Raw genomic sequence first — 14281 nt, 5'->3', positions numbered from 1 at the left:
ACGAGATTAGCCGAAGGAAGAAGTAATAGATTTGGGCATACCTCCACGACTCTCGCTGTCAGCTGGTTTAACCTGAATAGGCCGTGTCATCTACAAGAGAGAGAGAGAGAGAGAGAGAGAGAGAGAGAGAGAGAGAGAGAGAGAGAGAGAGAGAGAGAGAGAGAAAGGAAGGTTAATCTTTGAATGGAAAAATATAGCACCAAACTTTAGAACAGCGCTTGCACATGCATACATATATATATATATATATATATATATATATATATATATATATATATATATATATATATATATATATATATATAGATATATACATATATATATAGAAAAGAGAAAGAAAGAAAGAAAGATAGATTTCCATCAACGTTCCATTTGTTCTGTTGTTCACATGCCCTTTCCCTTGTCCCTTCCCCTGTCCTCCCATTAGTTTGTTCCGCTAATGCGTGCACGTGTCCTGATTGTAGCCCTTGATTAAATAGCTTTATTTTATATCCTGGTGTCTTCCTCCATGCAATATCTTGCCAAGTGTTTCATGCAGTTCCAAGCATTATTTCCTTAGTTATTGCTTCCTGTTCTCTGACTCTTACTGCTGTCACTGGTTATGTGTATGGATTTCACTGTGAAGTTGCATGCATGTGTCCATAACTGTGATTTTCTTCTTCATCACATCATCCTTCATCACTTCATTTTCACATACAGTATCTTATACAGTCGTTGGGATGAAATGTGTATATTGTTTGCAGAGATCCTGACACTGGGAGAAAATCTAGAGTTGATTTTTTGGAATGTAATCTACTATACATTTTATAAGAATATAAAATATAAAATGGCTTTATACAAAATTTTCTTAATTCAAAATAAAATTAAAAAAAACTGCGAGAGTTTACACACATTCTTTTGTGGTCATGTAAAATAAAACTGTATAGAAAATATAATACAAACGTTTTGTGAAACTAACCAGTATCTGCCACATATAGTGAATAGCACTAAAATGACCAATCATACAGCTTTTTACTGATGCTTTTAACTTGTCATGTGACCCACAGCCAATGGTTCAGGGCATTGGGGGTGAAATGGGCATGATAGCTGAATTATGTTCAAGAGCTCTGTAAGGTGATGCGCAGTAAAATGACATACTTATTGTGCTATTTGTTGCTTCTTTTATAGACAAAGAACTCACAAATCCTTTATTTGGAACAACAATGTAAAACGTAAAATCTGATTTTCCTTTGTTAGGTCATGTCCTTGAGTTAATTTCAGCGAACTATATCGTACGCAAAATTTCAATAATCTTTGTCAATAATTGTAGTACTTTTGGGTTAGATCGAACAAATGAGCAAAGAGAGATGAGCACAAACTATAGACTTGTCAATCAAGGCATTATCTGCACCTTTAGCTGCTTAAGTATTGCTAAAATACCCACAATACGGTATCGCTGCTTAAGCTAAATCTTTCTCTGCTAGCAGTGATTTATTTTAGCGGTGATGATAAGAGGACCAATCATCCTCTAGGACTAACTGCACACTGGTAGTTCAAACATGTTTGTTTCGAAAAACACTCACTTAATAAGCCAATCAAATTGAACAGATTAGCTGTGTGTTGTTTATCTTTAGGGAATAAAGTAGCCAGATCTATAGCATGGGTATAGTAATATCTTCTTTAAGGTATCTTTAGAATTACATGATTATTTTGGGCCTAGAAAAACCTTTAAACATTATATACAGCACCAATATTTGTAAAAACTCCCAGGACACACTGACTACTAAACCAGACATTGCTTACATTTTTAATTATATATGTTATTTATTTGTTTAAAGATGGAGGTGGTAGCTTGGTGATTAAGGGATTGGTCTTTGGATCAGAAAGTCATGATTTCAAATCCGAGCCACGCCAACCTTTTCCTGGGCCCCCTGTGCAAGACCTCAAACCCCACAGCTGCTCAGTTGTATAAATGAGATAAACGTAAGTAGCTTTGGATAACAGCGTCTGCTAAATGGCATAAATATTGAGATATTGTATAATATTTTGAGAGGTATTTAGGGCTAAAATAGTAATAGCTTTTAGTGAAAAAGAAAATAGCAGACTTGTGTGTACTCATCTCTTGTGTGGAGATATAGCTACACTGGATAGTGCTTGAAAATACGCGAAACACAAGACAGTCCCCCGCGCCGTGTTTTCATCGACGACTACTACTACTCCATCATTTTCTCTCTCCAATTACCTCCTGTTTGATCGCTCTCCTGCTTTTCTTTGTCATTTTTGGTGGATGATTTCTTTTCTCCCCTCACACTAGGTTGTTTTTTGGTGCGCACACAGGCATGAAGTCACCCTTTATATGAAGAATAAGGAGTGTGTGCCGTGAAGCGGAGCGCGAGAGGAGAGAACTCATGGAAGACGCATTTGCATTTGTTTACACTCCGATGTGGCGGAGGAGATGAAATTGGGTACGAGACGACTCGCTTCTCGCACATCTAATGCCTGATGAGGATTTTTTATTATATTTTTTTAATCTTACTCGAATCGAGTCGAATGTAATATTTTAATTGGTGGTGTGCAGGTGGGATTCGATTCATTGGAGTCCTCACGTGTGTAAGAGGGGAAATTGCATCGCCTGTTTTGCCGAATGCAACAACAGGAGCGTAAGCGTGCAAACGAGAAATAAAGATGAAATAGAAGGGAGACAAGAGGGAGAACGGAGGGAACAGCGGGTGAGATCCGCACTCGCCCGTAGCGCCATTGCGATGATGAAATGCTTCCCTGTAGTGAGCTGTCACGGTTCATGCCGCACAAGCACAACAGGAAGCGGCGGCTACGATGGGCTGCTACAGGAAGTTAGCAGAGGCGCTAACTGGAGCGTAGCGCCCGTGTCTAACAGACACCCCCGCTCACCACCCCCACTACGCACATCCAAACATGTCTAAATACACGCTTTAGGCTTTCAGATACAACCTATGGTGCAGCTGGGACTGTTTGCAAAAGCATCTTTTTCAGCATGGTATCCTTTAGGAAAGCAGGGAACACACCGGCGCAGCTCACATTGCCTATTCATTCCAAACACACTATCAGTTGATAAGACTGAACATCTAGGGAGCCAAACTAGAGCTTTTCAAATAGGGGTACTGAGCAAAAGAAAGAAGAAATTTGATTCGCTTTTGCATTATGCTTTCGAAAGCATGACTGCTTTCCAGATTGATCGATCTAACCACCATGTACACACAGTGCTCAAATAGCTAAATGGATACTCCAAGGGCATCATTACTTTTAGATAATAGCATCATTGCTATTAGATAATATGTTAATTCCCTCAAAACTAATTAGATGTATTTGTATGTACATATAACCCAGAAATCTCAGGATGCAACCTGATTGTGGTTCAGATTGTGGTGCAAGTCCATTCAACCATTCAAGCTCAGGAAACACTTTTTTAATGCTGCCTGAAAGTCAGGATTGTGTCTGTTTATTCAAGAAGCATAAACATCTGTCTGTTCTCGAAGATTGATCACCAAAGTTCCTTCGGGATTAAGGGAATTAAAATGAAACTCAAAACCGTGATTGATTTTCGATGCATCAGGCACTTTTTCCTTAAAACAATTGGAAACAACTGAGAAAGCAAGGTGGCGAGTGCGATGGGCAGATTTGCATATTGAAGCAATCCACTCATCAGAGTTTAATCTGGGCACCCGAATACACAAGACTCACCTAGACAATGCTCACGAAACAACCATACCGAAATAGAATCCTATGTGTTTGTGTCTTGCTGCTACGTGCAAGCACTTATATGACTATCTTAAGATCAATCTCTGCTGCAGAAGCATCAGAAGTACACAACTGACCAGAATCACTAAATACACACTCCTCCTCTGCACTCCAATTCTCTACAAGTGACATTTTCCAAGTTTAGCTGGGGTAAATACCAAAGTGCCCAAGGTTATGTTGGAGCGGTGTGGTAAAATATTATTTTAGCAAAACAGCTTATATTAAAAGGTCTTTCACTGTCAGGGATATGGAACAATCTGAGCCACGGTGAATATCCAATTGGCTGGTTTGAAATGCACCACAAAACTGGGGATCTCCGGTACACGGTTCAAATCAAACCCACGCTTATTTTAACATTGTCCCAGTGTCCTACATTTTATTGTAATACACTTCACGTATCGTAGCTCAAAACACAGGATCACCCATGGTTTTATGCTCAGAGCAAAGACATATAGGGGACTTGCTCAAGGCCCCAACGGTGTCAGGATGCTGTGGGCTGGACTCTCAGTCTACCAAGCGGCAGCCTACAGGCTTAAACGGTATGTCATTGCTTTCCACTATCCCTATCAGTCCCCAGACAGAAAAAAGCTCCAGGCCAAATTTAGTAGAGGGGCAGCTCTGTCAATGGAAAGTGTATTGTGGTTCAGTTGTAGGGAGACAAATAAACGATTTAAAAATGAACAAAAACAAAAGTAAACCAGGTGTAAGCGCTACTCTGGAACACATCTTCATCAAAATTAAGATCTGATGGTCCTATATGGGTTATTTCTTTGCCATCATTCTATTGATGTATGTAGAATAGATAAAGGTCAACACTGGCTCAATACTCAACTGCCCTTAGGGTCCGAAGCCAGATCCATAAATAAATGCAGGTCTGATTGTAAGCCAAGGTGTAAAGCCAGTGTACATAATCTGAAGGTTGAAAACAGACACTTAAGAACCACTGGTGTTTATTTAATAACCCTGAAGAAAAGCATCACAAGGTAAATACTACATCCACATTTTAACACTGAATGTACCTTGTTAAAAGACCAATGATTTATGAATAGCATATCTGTGTATTATCTTATGATCCTCTCTATTTATACAGTATGTGACATTATACAATGGGCGTTCAATTCAAACCGGGACTTTTAATTTTACAGATGTAAAAATGGATGCTAGCATGTCGGTGCTACACACAGTAGAAAGTGGCTAGTGTGTCCTATTACTAATAGGCGGAGCATTTGTTCACATAATTCAGTCAAGAGACTGTTAATAAAGTTGGCAAACAACATTGCATGAAACAGCGTGTGGTGATGAAGTTTCTTGTGAACGAAGGCGTAAAACGCGTGGATATCTACAGAAGACTTCAAACACAGTACGGTGATGAGACACTCAGCCTCAGTATGACATTTGAATGGTGTAAATGTTTCACAGTTGGCCGTACATCCGTCAGTGGTAAATCAATTCAATTCATTTTTATTTGAAAAGCGCTTTTACCAGTTGACATTGTCTCAAAGCAGCTTTACACAGATAATGCGCTAATAAAGAATGAATAAGATTGTTCTTTATAAATGTAAATTTTTTCCTAATGAGCAAGCCGGTGGCGATTGTGGCAGAATAAAACTCCACGATCCCGGTCGTGGTGGTTCCCAGCCCACAGCAACCATTCCTGTGAACATTCAAAGTGTGGAACGCCAGATCATGGATAATTGACGAGTTTCTCAAAGGTCAGAATTTCAGCACTGGTGACGGAGTGAAGCAGGCTGTCCTAAGGTGGTTCAGGCGTACTGACTAATCTTTCTATGCCGAATCAGGTGTTAGTTAAACGCTGGGAAAGGTGTATAAATGTAGCAGGGAAGTATGTCGAAAAATAACCACTGCTTGAAATTTGTTTCCTTATTTTATAAACTCCTGGTTTGACTCAAACGCCCTTCATACATAGTGTATGCCAAAATGCCCATGTCTGATTATGTAATCACAAACAACACATTGCTGTATTTGAATCATCCTTCTTAGAATTTTTTTTTAAACTACTATAAGATCAAATGCATTTATAATCCACTGCACATATTAGACCATGCCTCTTAGAGATTGTCTCTTTGTATGTGGTTGTATAGGTGTATGTTTTCCGATTTAACTTAATCCTATGCTAAAAATTTATTTCTTCACTATAAATAAGAATAGAACAGTTACATTTCTAAGCTGAAAGTATTTTTTAATTCAATTACACATTACACACAGATGCTACACAGCACTTGTCAAGTATTAATCTGAATACTTTGCATGACCATAGATAATTAAACCTACAGTATATCAACTAGGGTAAAGGATAGGGGTGTAATATTCCTGATCAGCGCTTGGATATCGTCCTTTGATTGCGCATGTATCACTGCCTACACCGTTTACGTTGGTATGATGCCCTAAACGACTGCTAGATATGTGTGGAAGTCATCTAGCATATGCACAGCTAAAAAGCAAGTGAAATAGAATTCAATCGAAACAAGTATGAGCTTACTCCCTAAATAAACAGTAGTTTGGAAACAAGTGACAATTTACTTTGGAACTAGGCTACATCAGATCTTAAGCTAAACTGGTGAAACTGCTAAATCCAGCTATTAGTGTTGAATCAGGTGTCTTGGAGCAAGAAAATCCCCAAACTGTGTTGAGATCTGGAGCTGTACAACACATCTACTTTTATTCCACAATGGACAGGCCATAAGGACCTGAGTGTGTAGTGTCTCGGCTACAGTTTGTAACACACGTTTCAAGATAATCGGGAAGATAATAAGGCTGTCATAATGACAAATTAGCCACCTGCCGGAAGACACAAATTTATGCACAAAACACATAAATCTTTACAAGCTGCACGCTTCCTCTAATGTGTCTTGCATTCCACTCATGGCTATTTGTTGTAACTAATGATAGAAAGCAGACTTCATTTGTGGAGAGGAAAAAAAAACAATAGCACATTTCTTTATGGCTTCCCTCTCTGAGATCTTTCAGCATTCACGTAGTAGTGTGCACAAAGTCGCACATATTGTTTCTGTATACAGAGAGCTGTATGATGAGGATGGATTGCAGGTCCTGCGTGGGCCGTTTTATAGCTCGGGGTGTCCTTGGAGCACTGACCCATAATGCTCAGCGTGGGCAATGGGAAATCAAGGTCCTGTTCCTGATTTACACACCTCCAACAGCCGGGGCAGGATGATAACCAATTAGAAATTCCCTGCAGCTAGAAGTTTCAAAGCACACACTTACACATGTAGGATGCATTACGTACGTTTTCTAAGCCAGAGATCTTTCGGTTACATACACACTGTATGCCATACTGTATGTTTTGCGCCTAGTGAGGTTGTGTGTTTGCTTCTGGAAAAAAAGAGAAGCTGGTTCTAGGATACATTACTAAACATTTGACAATGGTGTCACATTCTTTGCAATACTAATGGTCTATGCTCCATTTTCGAGGTGATAATTGAAGAAATATTTATAGTCATTGTTAAACGTTATCAAAGATTAAATTCTTCACCTAATAGGAACTTAATAATGATAGTTGCTTCTCACTGCTGATGTAAACAACTAGTGAACACCTCTAGTGCTTGAAAACAAAGTTGGAAGTCAAAAATGTCTAAGAATTTCTAGGAAATACATAGTTGTAGAAAAACAGTAAATAAAATGATACCTAGCACCTTGTAGCGTGTAAAGCTAAAGTTTTTAACCTAGCCTCATACTGTTAGGAGCACGGCAATGCTACAATGCTAGCTTCTGGGTTCAATGTCCTTCAGCTTGTACCCAATTGTTCCTTGTGGGTACAAGCTAATTGAGTTATCAAAAAGAAAAAAACAACCTTTTTATCTTCATCAAAACAAATTTAGAAATATTGTTTAAAAAAGCTAAGGTAGTAGTGCTGAGAATTTTTTTTTACCCTCAAAATGTAAGGTACTTTGCTGAACAAAAAAAATGCACACAAAATGCTAACTTTATAAAATATAAAAAAACTCCTTCAAAAGATGGAAAGGCCATTCAGTTTTTGTCTAATGTCACAAACCCAAACTGTCTAGAAAAAAATATTAGTGAATAGAAATTCTAAAAGTTTGAGGCCCAAGTATCATTCTTTTGCATTTAATCAGAAATCTACCACAGAAGCTTTAGTAAGAAGCTTAAAGTCTTTACTCAAGAGTGTCTTTAGGAGTGGGTAGTATTTATGAGTGGGCAAGATTAGACAAGAATGATTAGACAAGAATGTCTGCAGAAACCGGAGAGATTGATTGGGAATGTCTTGTAGAAGCCGAACTGATTGGCCAATACTGTCTAGAGACACCGGAACGATTGGCCAAAAAGTGTCTGCAGAAGGCAGAGGGATTGGCCAAAAATGTCTACATAAGCAGAAGAGATTGGTTAAGAATGTCAGCGGAATCAAAAGAGATTGGTTAAGAATGCCTGCAGAAGGGATTGGTCAAGACTGTTAACAAAGGCATAAAGAATTTGTCAAGAATGTCTCTCGAAGCAGAAGGGATTGATCAAAAATATCTAATGCAACCTGGAGGGATTATTCAAGAATGTCTGCAGAAGCAGAATAGATTGGTCAAAGCTGTCTACATAAGCAGGAAAGATTGGTCAAGAGTGTCTGCAGAAGCAGGTGGGATTAGTGAAGAATGTTTCCAAAAACAGAGGTACCTGGTCAAGGATGTCTAAGAGAATAGGTAGGATTGGTCAAATCGACCTGCAGGAGTGGGCAAGTCTAAAGAGGAAATAGGGATTGGTCAAGGGTGTTTTAGGATTTAGAAAGGATGAATCAAAGGTGTCTGGGGAATCAGGAGAATTTAGTGTCTGGATGATTAGGTAAGACTGGCCAAGAGTCTCTTCAGGAATTAATCAAGAGTGTCTGAACAGTGACCTTACCAGTTTCATGCTAAATTAAAAAGTTCTCATTACTTCAATGTATTGTTCCATCACAAAAATGACAATCGTACTGCTTAGATCATGTACATTACCATATTGTTCTGGTCGGACATGAGCATATCCATGACTGCAGAAGATAAACGATGAAGCCCAGCTTCGAAAGGTCAACCATTCACTCGTGGCCTTGTGCGGCCTACAGCCTATGCTTGTTCCATGCGGCGCCACTAAGTAGAATTAATGGTTGTATTGATCGCTCTGCCCACAACTCAAATTGAACGAAGCAGTGCAAGCTTTTTTTTGGAGCCAGTGCCTGAGCGCATGGGGATCCCAGACCTCACATACCCATTTACAGCCTGTGAAACCCAGTTACACAATCACAGCATTCACATGACTCTACCCAGTCTTCTTATTTAGACCCCATTAAAGCTGTGATTGATTAATGAACAAGATTGTTATGGCATAATGCCAGTTCATTTTGAATTTTTGTAAAGGCTTGGGCATGTGTCAGAGATCTAAGCATGTGGTGGTGAAAGGACCCATTCGATACCCAGCAGCAAATGACAGCCTTAAACAAATACACAGGGATTGAGCTGTCATGCTTCAAATGGTGTGTTTGGCCATTATTGACCAGTAGAAAAGGTTATTTAAACTCTGTGAAGTGGCCACCCGCTGCATGTCGACAATCCTTTGAATCCTATCTAATTCAATTTCAGATTTGTTTGCTGTATGATTAATGTGAAGCAGTGCCTTGGGGGTGAGGGGGGGCGCTCTTTTTGTCTGTTTAAAGTAAAAGAAAAACAAAACAAAAGTGTCAACATTGCATTTCTATACACCAGGCCACACACACCACAGCAACACTGAGCTAATGAGCACCGAAAGGGAGAAATGATAAAAGAAATGGAAGATACAAATAAAAGAGAAAAAGCAGCGGTGGGAGCCAAGCAGGAGAAGTAAAAAGGAGAGAGAGTAAAGCAATGACACAGTTCTGAAGGTGAAAGACTTTGTCCATTTTAATGCCAGACTCTCATATTCACGTTCGGGTCCCTGGTGGAGTAGTGGTTAGTCTGCGGCGCCTTCGCTGTGGGTTCGATTCCCTGGCCGAGAAACCGACCCCAGCCAGCAGGGTTGCAAAAAGCAGTGAACTTCCAGTGTCAATCCCAAGGCTGAATGAATTGCAGCAGGTTGCGTCAGAAATGGCATCCAATGTAAAAAACCTGGGCCAAATCGCATGTGTGTGTCGATCGGGATGGTTTGCTCAGCTGCAGCCAAGGAAAAGAAAGCTTATATTCATGTTTACACATTCATGAGATTTGGCATTAAAAATGTCTGTATAGCAGATCAAAGAATATCTAGAGAAGCCACATTCCTGTAAACCAAGTATTTTTCTCTCAGAATTCAGAGCCATTCCTCATTTCTTGCTATTAAACCAAATTTTGCAGGTATGTGAATAAATCTGGGATATTGTAATAGTGTAAAATAAATGTTTATTCAATGGGAGAATGTAAATGTCACAGCGGGAAATTGTTTTTGCTTGGAAAAAGTCAGACTTGAATAAGAGACATGACTTTTAAAATTCCAATAGGGAAAGGCTAACCCAAGAGATGAACTCTTGAGTTTGCTAACAGAGAGTGGACTATGCATACATTCACATTTACTTTTAATCTAGTTGGCGATTTATATCTTTAACAGCAAGTCGAATGTAAAAGCCACAGAATGTCGACAGAAATAACTTAAAATAGAGGATGACACGTGGCTATGTATGTGGACGGCCATTTGATTCTTGACTATTTCTTGTTGAACACCTTTCATTTCATATAAGATGATTTTTATTCAATTGTATTTATATACAACAGATTCATTGGGTTTTGCAAAAGGCCACGCACTCTTATATTTACATGTATTGATCTGGCAGGCACTTTTAATCCAAAGCAGGTTATAATTGAGCTTGATGACTTACTGACTGTCCTGGGATTTGAACATACAAGCCTTCCAAGCAGTAGCTCAGAAGCTTAACCACTGACCTACCACTATTCCAGAGGCTCTACTTACAAATGTTTTATTGTCCATTAGTGCTTCAGCTTAGCCAGTGTCTCGTGTAAAAAAGACAATTAGGGTTTCTATCTATCTATCTATCTATCTATCTATCTATCTATCTATCTATCTATCTATCTATCTATCTATCTATCTATCTATCTATCTATCTATCTATCTATCTATCTATCTATCTATCTATCTATCTATCTATATCTATATGCTCCAAAAAAATCAATCTTTAATATGTATTATCTATAAGGGCCAGGGTGGACCCAGTGCCAAATCCTGGGAACATTGTAAGAGGCCTTTAGAGGGTCACCTTCCATAGATACACTGTAGAGGCTATTTTACTATTACAAATTCACCTACCAGTGTGTTTTTGAAAGGTAGGAGGAAACCAAACCTAGAAACCCCCCATATTGGAAGAGACTAAATGTGAGAAAGTCCCCGTAGTACCATCCTGGATAATTATATACAAGATCAAATGTTTTAATGTTATACCTAAATGAATAAATATACAGTATCTATTTATCATGTTTTCTATTTTTTTCTATAAACTGAATCACACAATCACTCATTTTATTTTATATTTATTCATTTTCTGGTTTCAGTGCGATCATTAGGATTGTTCTAGCTTGATTTGTTCAGTAGTCATTAATCATCAGCGATCATTAGACAGAGTTCGAGTTTGCATTCACCCACCGATGTGCTTAAAATACAGAATTTAAACAAACAAAATAAAACCGCATTTTAGATCAAAGTCGGCAATCAGGAAGTTGTCAGGACATGGTGCTAAAACAGCTAGAAGATCATTCAAAGAGTTAATCAGAAAAACAGTCAAACACAGAATAATGCAGAGTAACAAGGTCATAGTGGTTGGCAAGACTTAGCAATGAATTAATTTTCTTTTGTATAATCATGTTGCAATGACTCAGGAAGTAAACCAGAGTTGAAATAGCAAAGGTTGCATTAGCATTACAGGAAGAATGTTACTCTAATCCTATTCTCTGAGTATCTTTTGGTAAAGTCTGTTTTATGAGTAGGAAATGACTAATACAGTATGGCTCATATCTGGCAGAATCTGAACCTAAACCATAAAGTAGATTTTATACATGACCATAAACAAGTAAGGGAAATATACAATATTTTTATACTCAAGGATGATTACTAGAAGCCTGTTTGGTTGTTGGTGAAAAATCAGCTTGTTAGGTCTAACTTTATTTGATTGATTTATTTATTTCAATCATACACATTGGATAAGATCATAGTAAAGTCTGAAAACGCTCAAACTGAGTTCTTATTTAAAAAAAATTGTGACAAGTTACATGCATCTTTTAAAGTAAACTAAAAAGCAGTGGTTATTGTAATATAAGAGAAGGAATGGTGGGGGTAGTGTGTTTATTTAGGCCAAAAACTACAGTGTCTTCTCTGTAGACTTTCTTCTGACATCTCTCTCTCTTTCTTTCTCTCTCAGGGTTTGGGCATGTGTGTTTGCATTAAAACTGCCGCAGCTGTCAAGGAGGATTACAGTCTGCTGGATGGGCCTGGTGCAGATATGACAGGCCTGATGGGGAAAGGACGTGTCTAATTCGGGCCAGATGAGTATGACAGCATCGGGTTGAGGATGGCAGGGTTACATACACACACACACGCGACACACATACACAGAAGCCAGCGAGTGTGTGTGTACAGTATGCAAGGGGTTGGGGGCACAGCAAATTATTCTCTCCCAAACGAACCCTTGTTTACGAGCAATGTTGTTTACGCTAAGCCTCATGAAGCCTTTGATGTAAAATTGCATTGTGGAGGGGGAACACTTCAGCTAACAACTTTGGTGTGAAAACAGGCGAGCGGAGCAGACACGCTTCCCACTTAAATGTTAGCCTGATTGGCGCCACGTAGGAGTGTGACAAACAGCAAATGCCAGTGTCACGCTCTTTGCACTTATGGCTTCCTGTCAGCCAGGAAACGCATCATAAATGCACGCCAGGTGAGGTGTAATCTGAGTTCCAGCGGCACCTGCCACACTCTGAGTGTCCGACCATCAGAATTAATGAGGTCAGGACCACATGACCGGCAACTCTCATTTATATGTAAATGACGGAGCCGATGCTGCTGCAGTCCTCCCCTCCATCCTCAATCCTTCTCTACTTAAAGTCCTTCTCGCAGGAACACTACTTCATGCAAACATGCAGCTAACATATGCCGTTGTGTTCAGTCTTGCTAGTTCTTGCTACTCTATGCAATATAGTGATAAGTCAAATCAACATGATGAATAGATAACTCAATGATCTTCATCCCTTTCTGCAAGAAAAATACTGTACTTTCCTCACTGAAAGTAAACATTGGTGTATTTTTTTCAGACTGAAATAAACTGCATGTTGTTCATCTATACAAATACAAAAATCAGTCATGTACTTAGTATAAATCAAAATATGCATAAGCTGATGAGCAAGTACGCAAAAATAAATAAATGAATAAATAAATATATATATAAATATATATTAGGGCTGTCAAAAAAAAAGTGTTATAATGTGTTAATGAAAATTCTTTTTAACAGCACAAATTTTATTTTTCCATTTTTTTTTTATATAAATGAATAATTATTATTTCAATATAATTAAAGCCTTCAACATAACACACACTAATTCACAATGTACTATACTTAGATATAATTTTGATAAATTAAATAATTTATAACACTGTAATTTTTTTCAAACATTCACAAGAGTATTTTGTCTTCATGCTCTATGTTGAGTCTGGCTTTACTAATAATAAACATACATTTGCATAAGGCATCCATTTTTGCCTATGTTAATAAGAGTATTAAAAACTTAAAAAGTATTAATTTGAGGTACAGATAAAGTTCACAATTTAACTCACTTTAATCATTTGACAGTGTTTACATGTGTGTGTGTGTATATATATATGTATATATGTGTGTGTATATATATATATATATATATATATATATATATATATATATATATATATATATATATATATATATATATTAAGGCTGTCAATCAGAATGGAATATGTACATTATATACACCCCTGTACAAAAGTTATACACAGTGTATATCCAGATGTTATATAAATACGAGGATAATCTAGGATATACATTAAATTCACAATTATATATGGATATAATTATCAGGAGATGATACAGAATGAACAGAGTGGAGCTATTCTATATTTGTCGTAACTGCATTATGATTACTGGAATCAGTAAAGCACCATGGAGCCATCAGTGTCTTATAGGTGTAGTGTGGTAGTCAGAAATCAGTAAATGATGACAACTTAATGTTTTAATGATGTTAACGTAAATATTAACACATTTTTTTACTAGTTTAATATGAGTCTAATAAAAAAATAATTTCAAGACAATTGGAAACTAAAATCAAACAATTTAGAGAATATGTTTGCGGGTGACTCACAGACTCCAGCAAGCCACCAGAGACCACTGGTATAGACTGTAACACAAGGAAGATGAGAAAGTGCTCCATTGCATGACTGCTCTTCTGCACAAAAAAACTTTTTTGCCAATTTGAAGCACTATGTGTTTTTAACGGAAACATTTGGGAAGCATAAGTATCCCATAACC

The 14281-nt window shown here is 37.9% G+C and overlaps 1 protein-coding gene across 1 annotated transcript in view; it reads right to left on the bottom strand.

Moving 5' to 3' along the window:
* Positions 1–14281, bottom strand: part of LOC124403159 (CUGBP Elav-like family member 5) — a 199840-nt gene that overhangs the window by 98958 nt on the left and 86601 nt on the right. Inside the window, exon 3 of the mRNA XM_046876776.1 lies at positions 42–90. Within this exon, the coding sequence (XP_046732732.1) occupies positions 42–90 (49 nt within the window). The remainder of the gene's footprint in view (positions 1–41; positions 91–14281) is intronic.

The sequence above is a fragment of the Silurus meridionalis genome, chromosome 20 (assembly GCF_014805685.1).
Source record: "Silurus meridionalis isolate SWU-2019-XX chromosome 20, ASM1480568v1, whole genome shotgun sequence".
In the NCBI taxonomy this organism is placed as follows: Eukaryota; Metazoa; Chordata; class Actinopteri; order Siluriformes; family Siluridae; genus Silurus; species Silurus meridionalis.
Note: the sequence above shows the minus strand (reverse complement) of the source record. Positions and strands in the feature narration are given on the sequence as shown.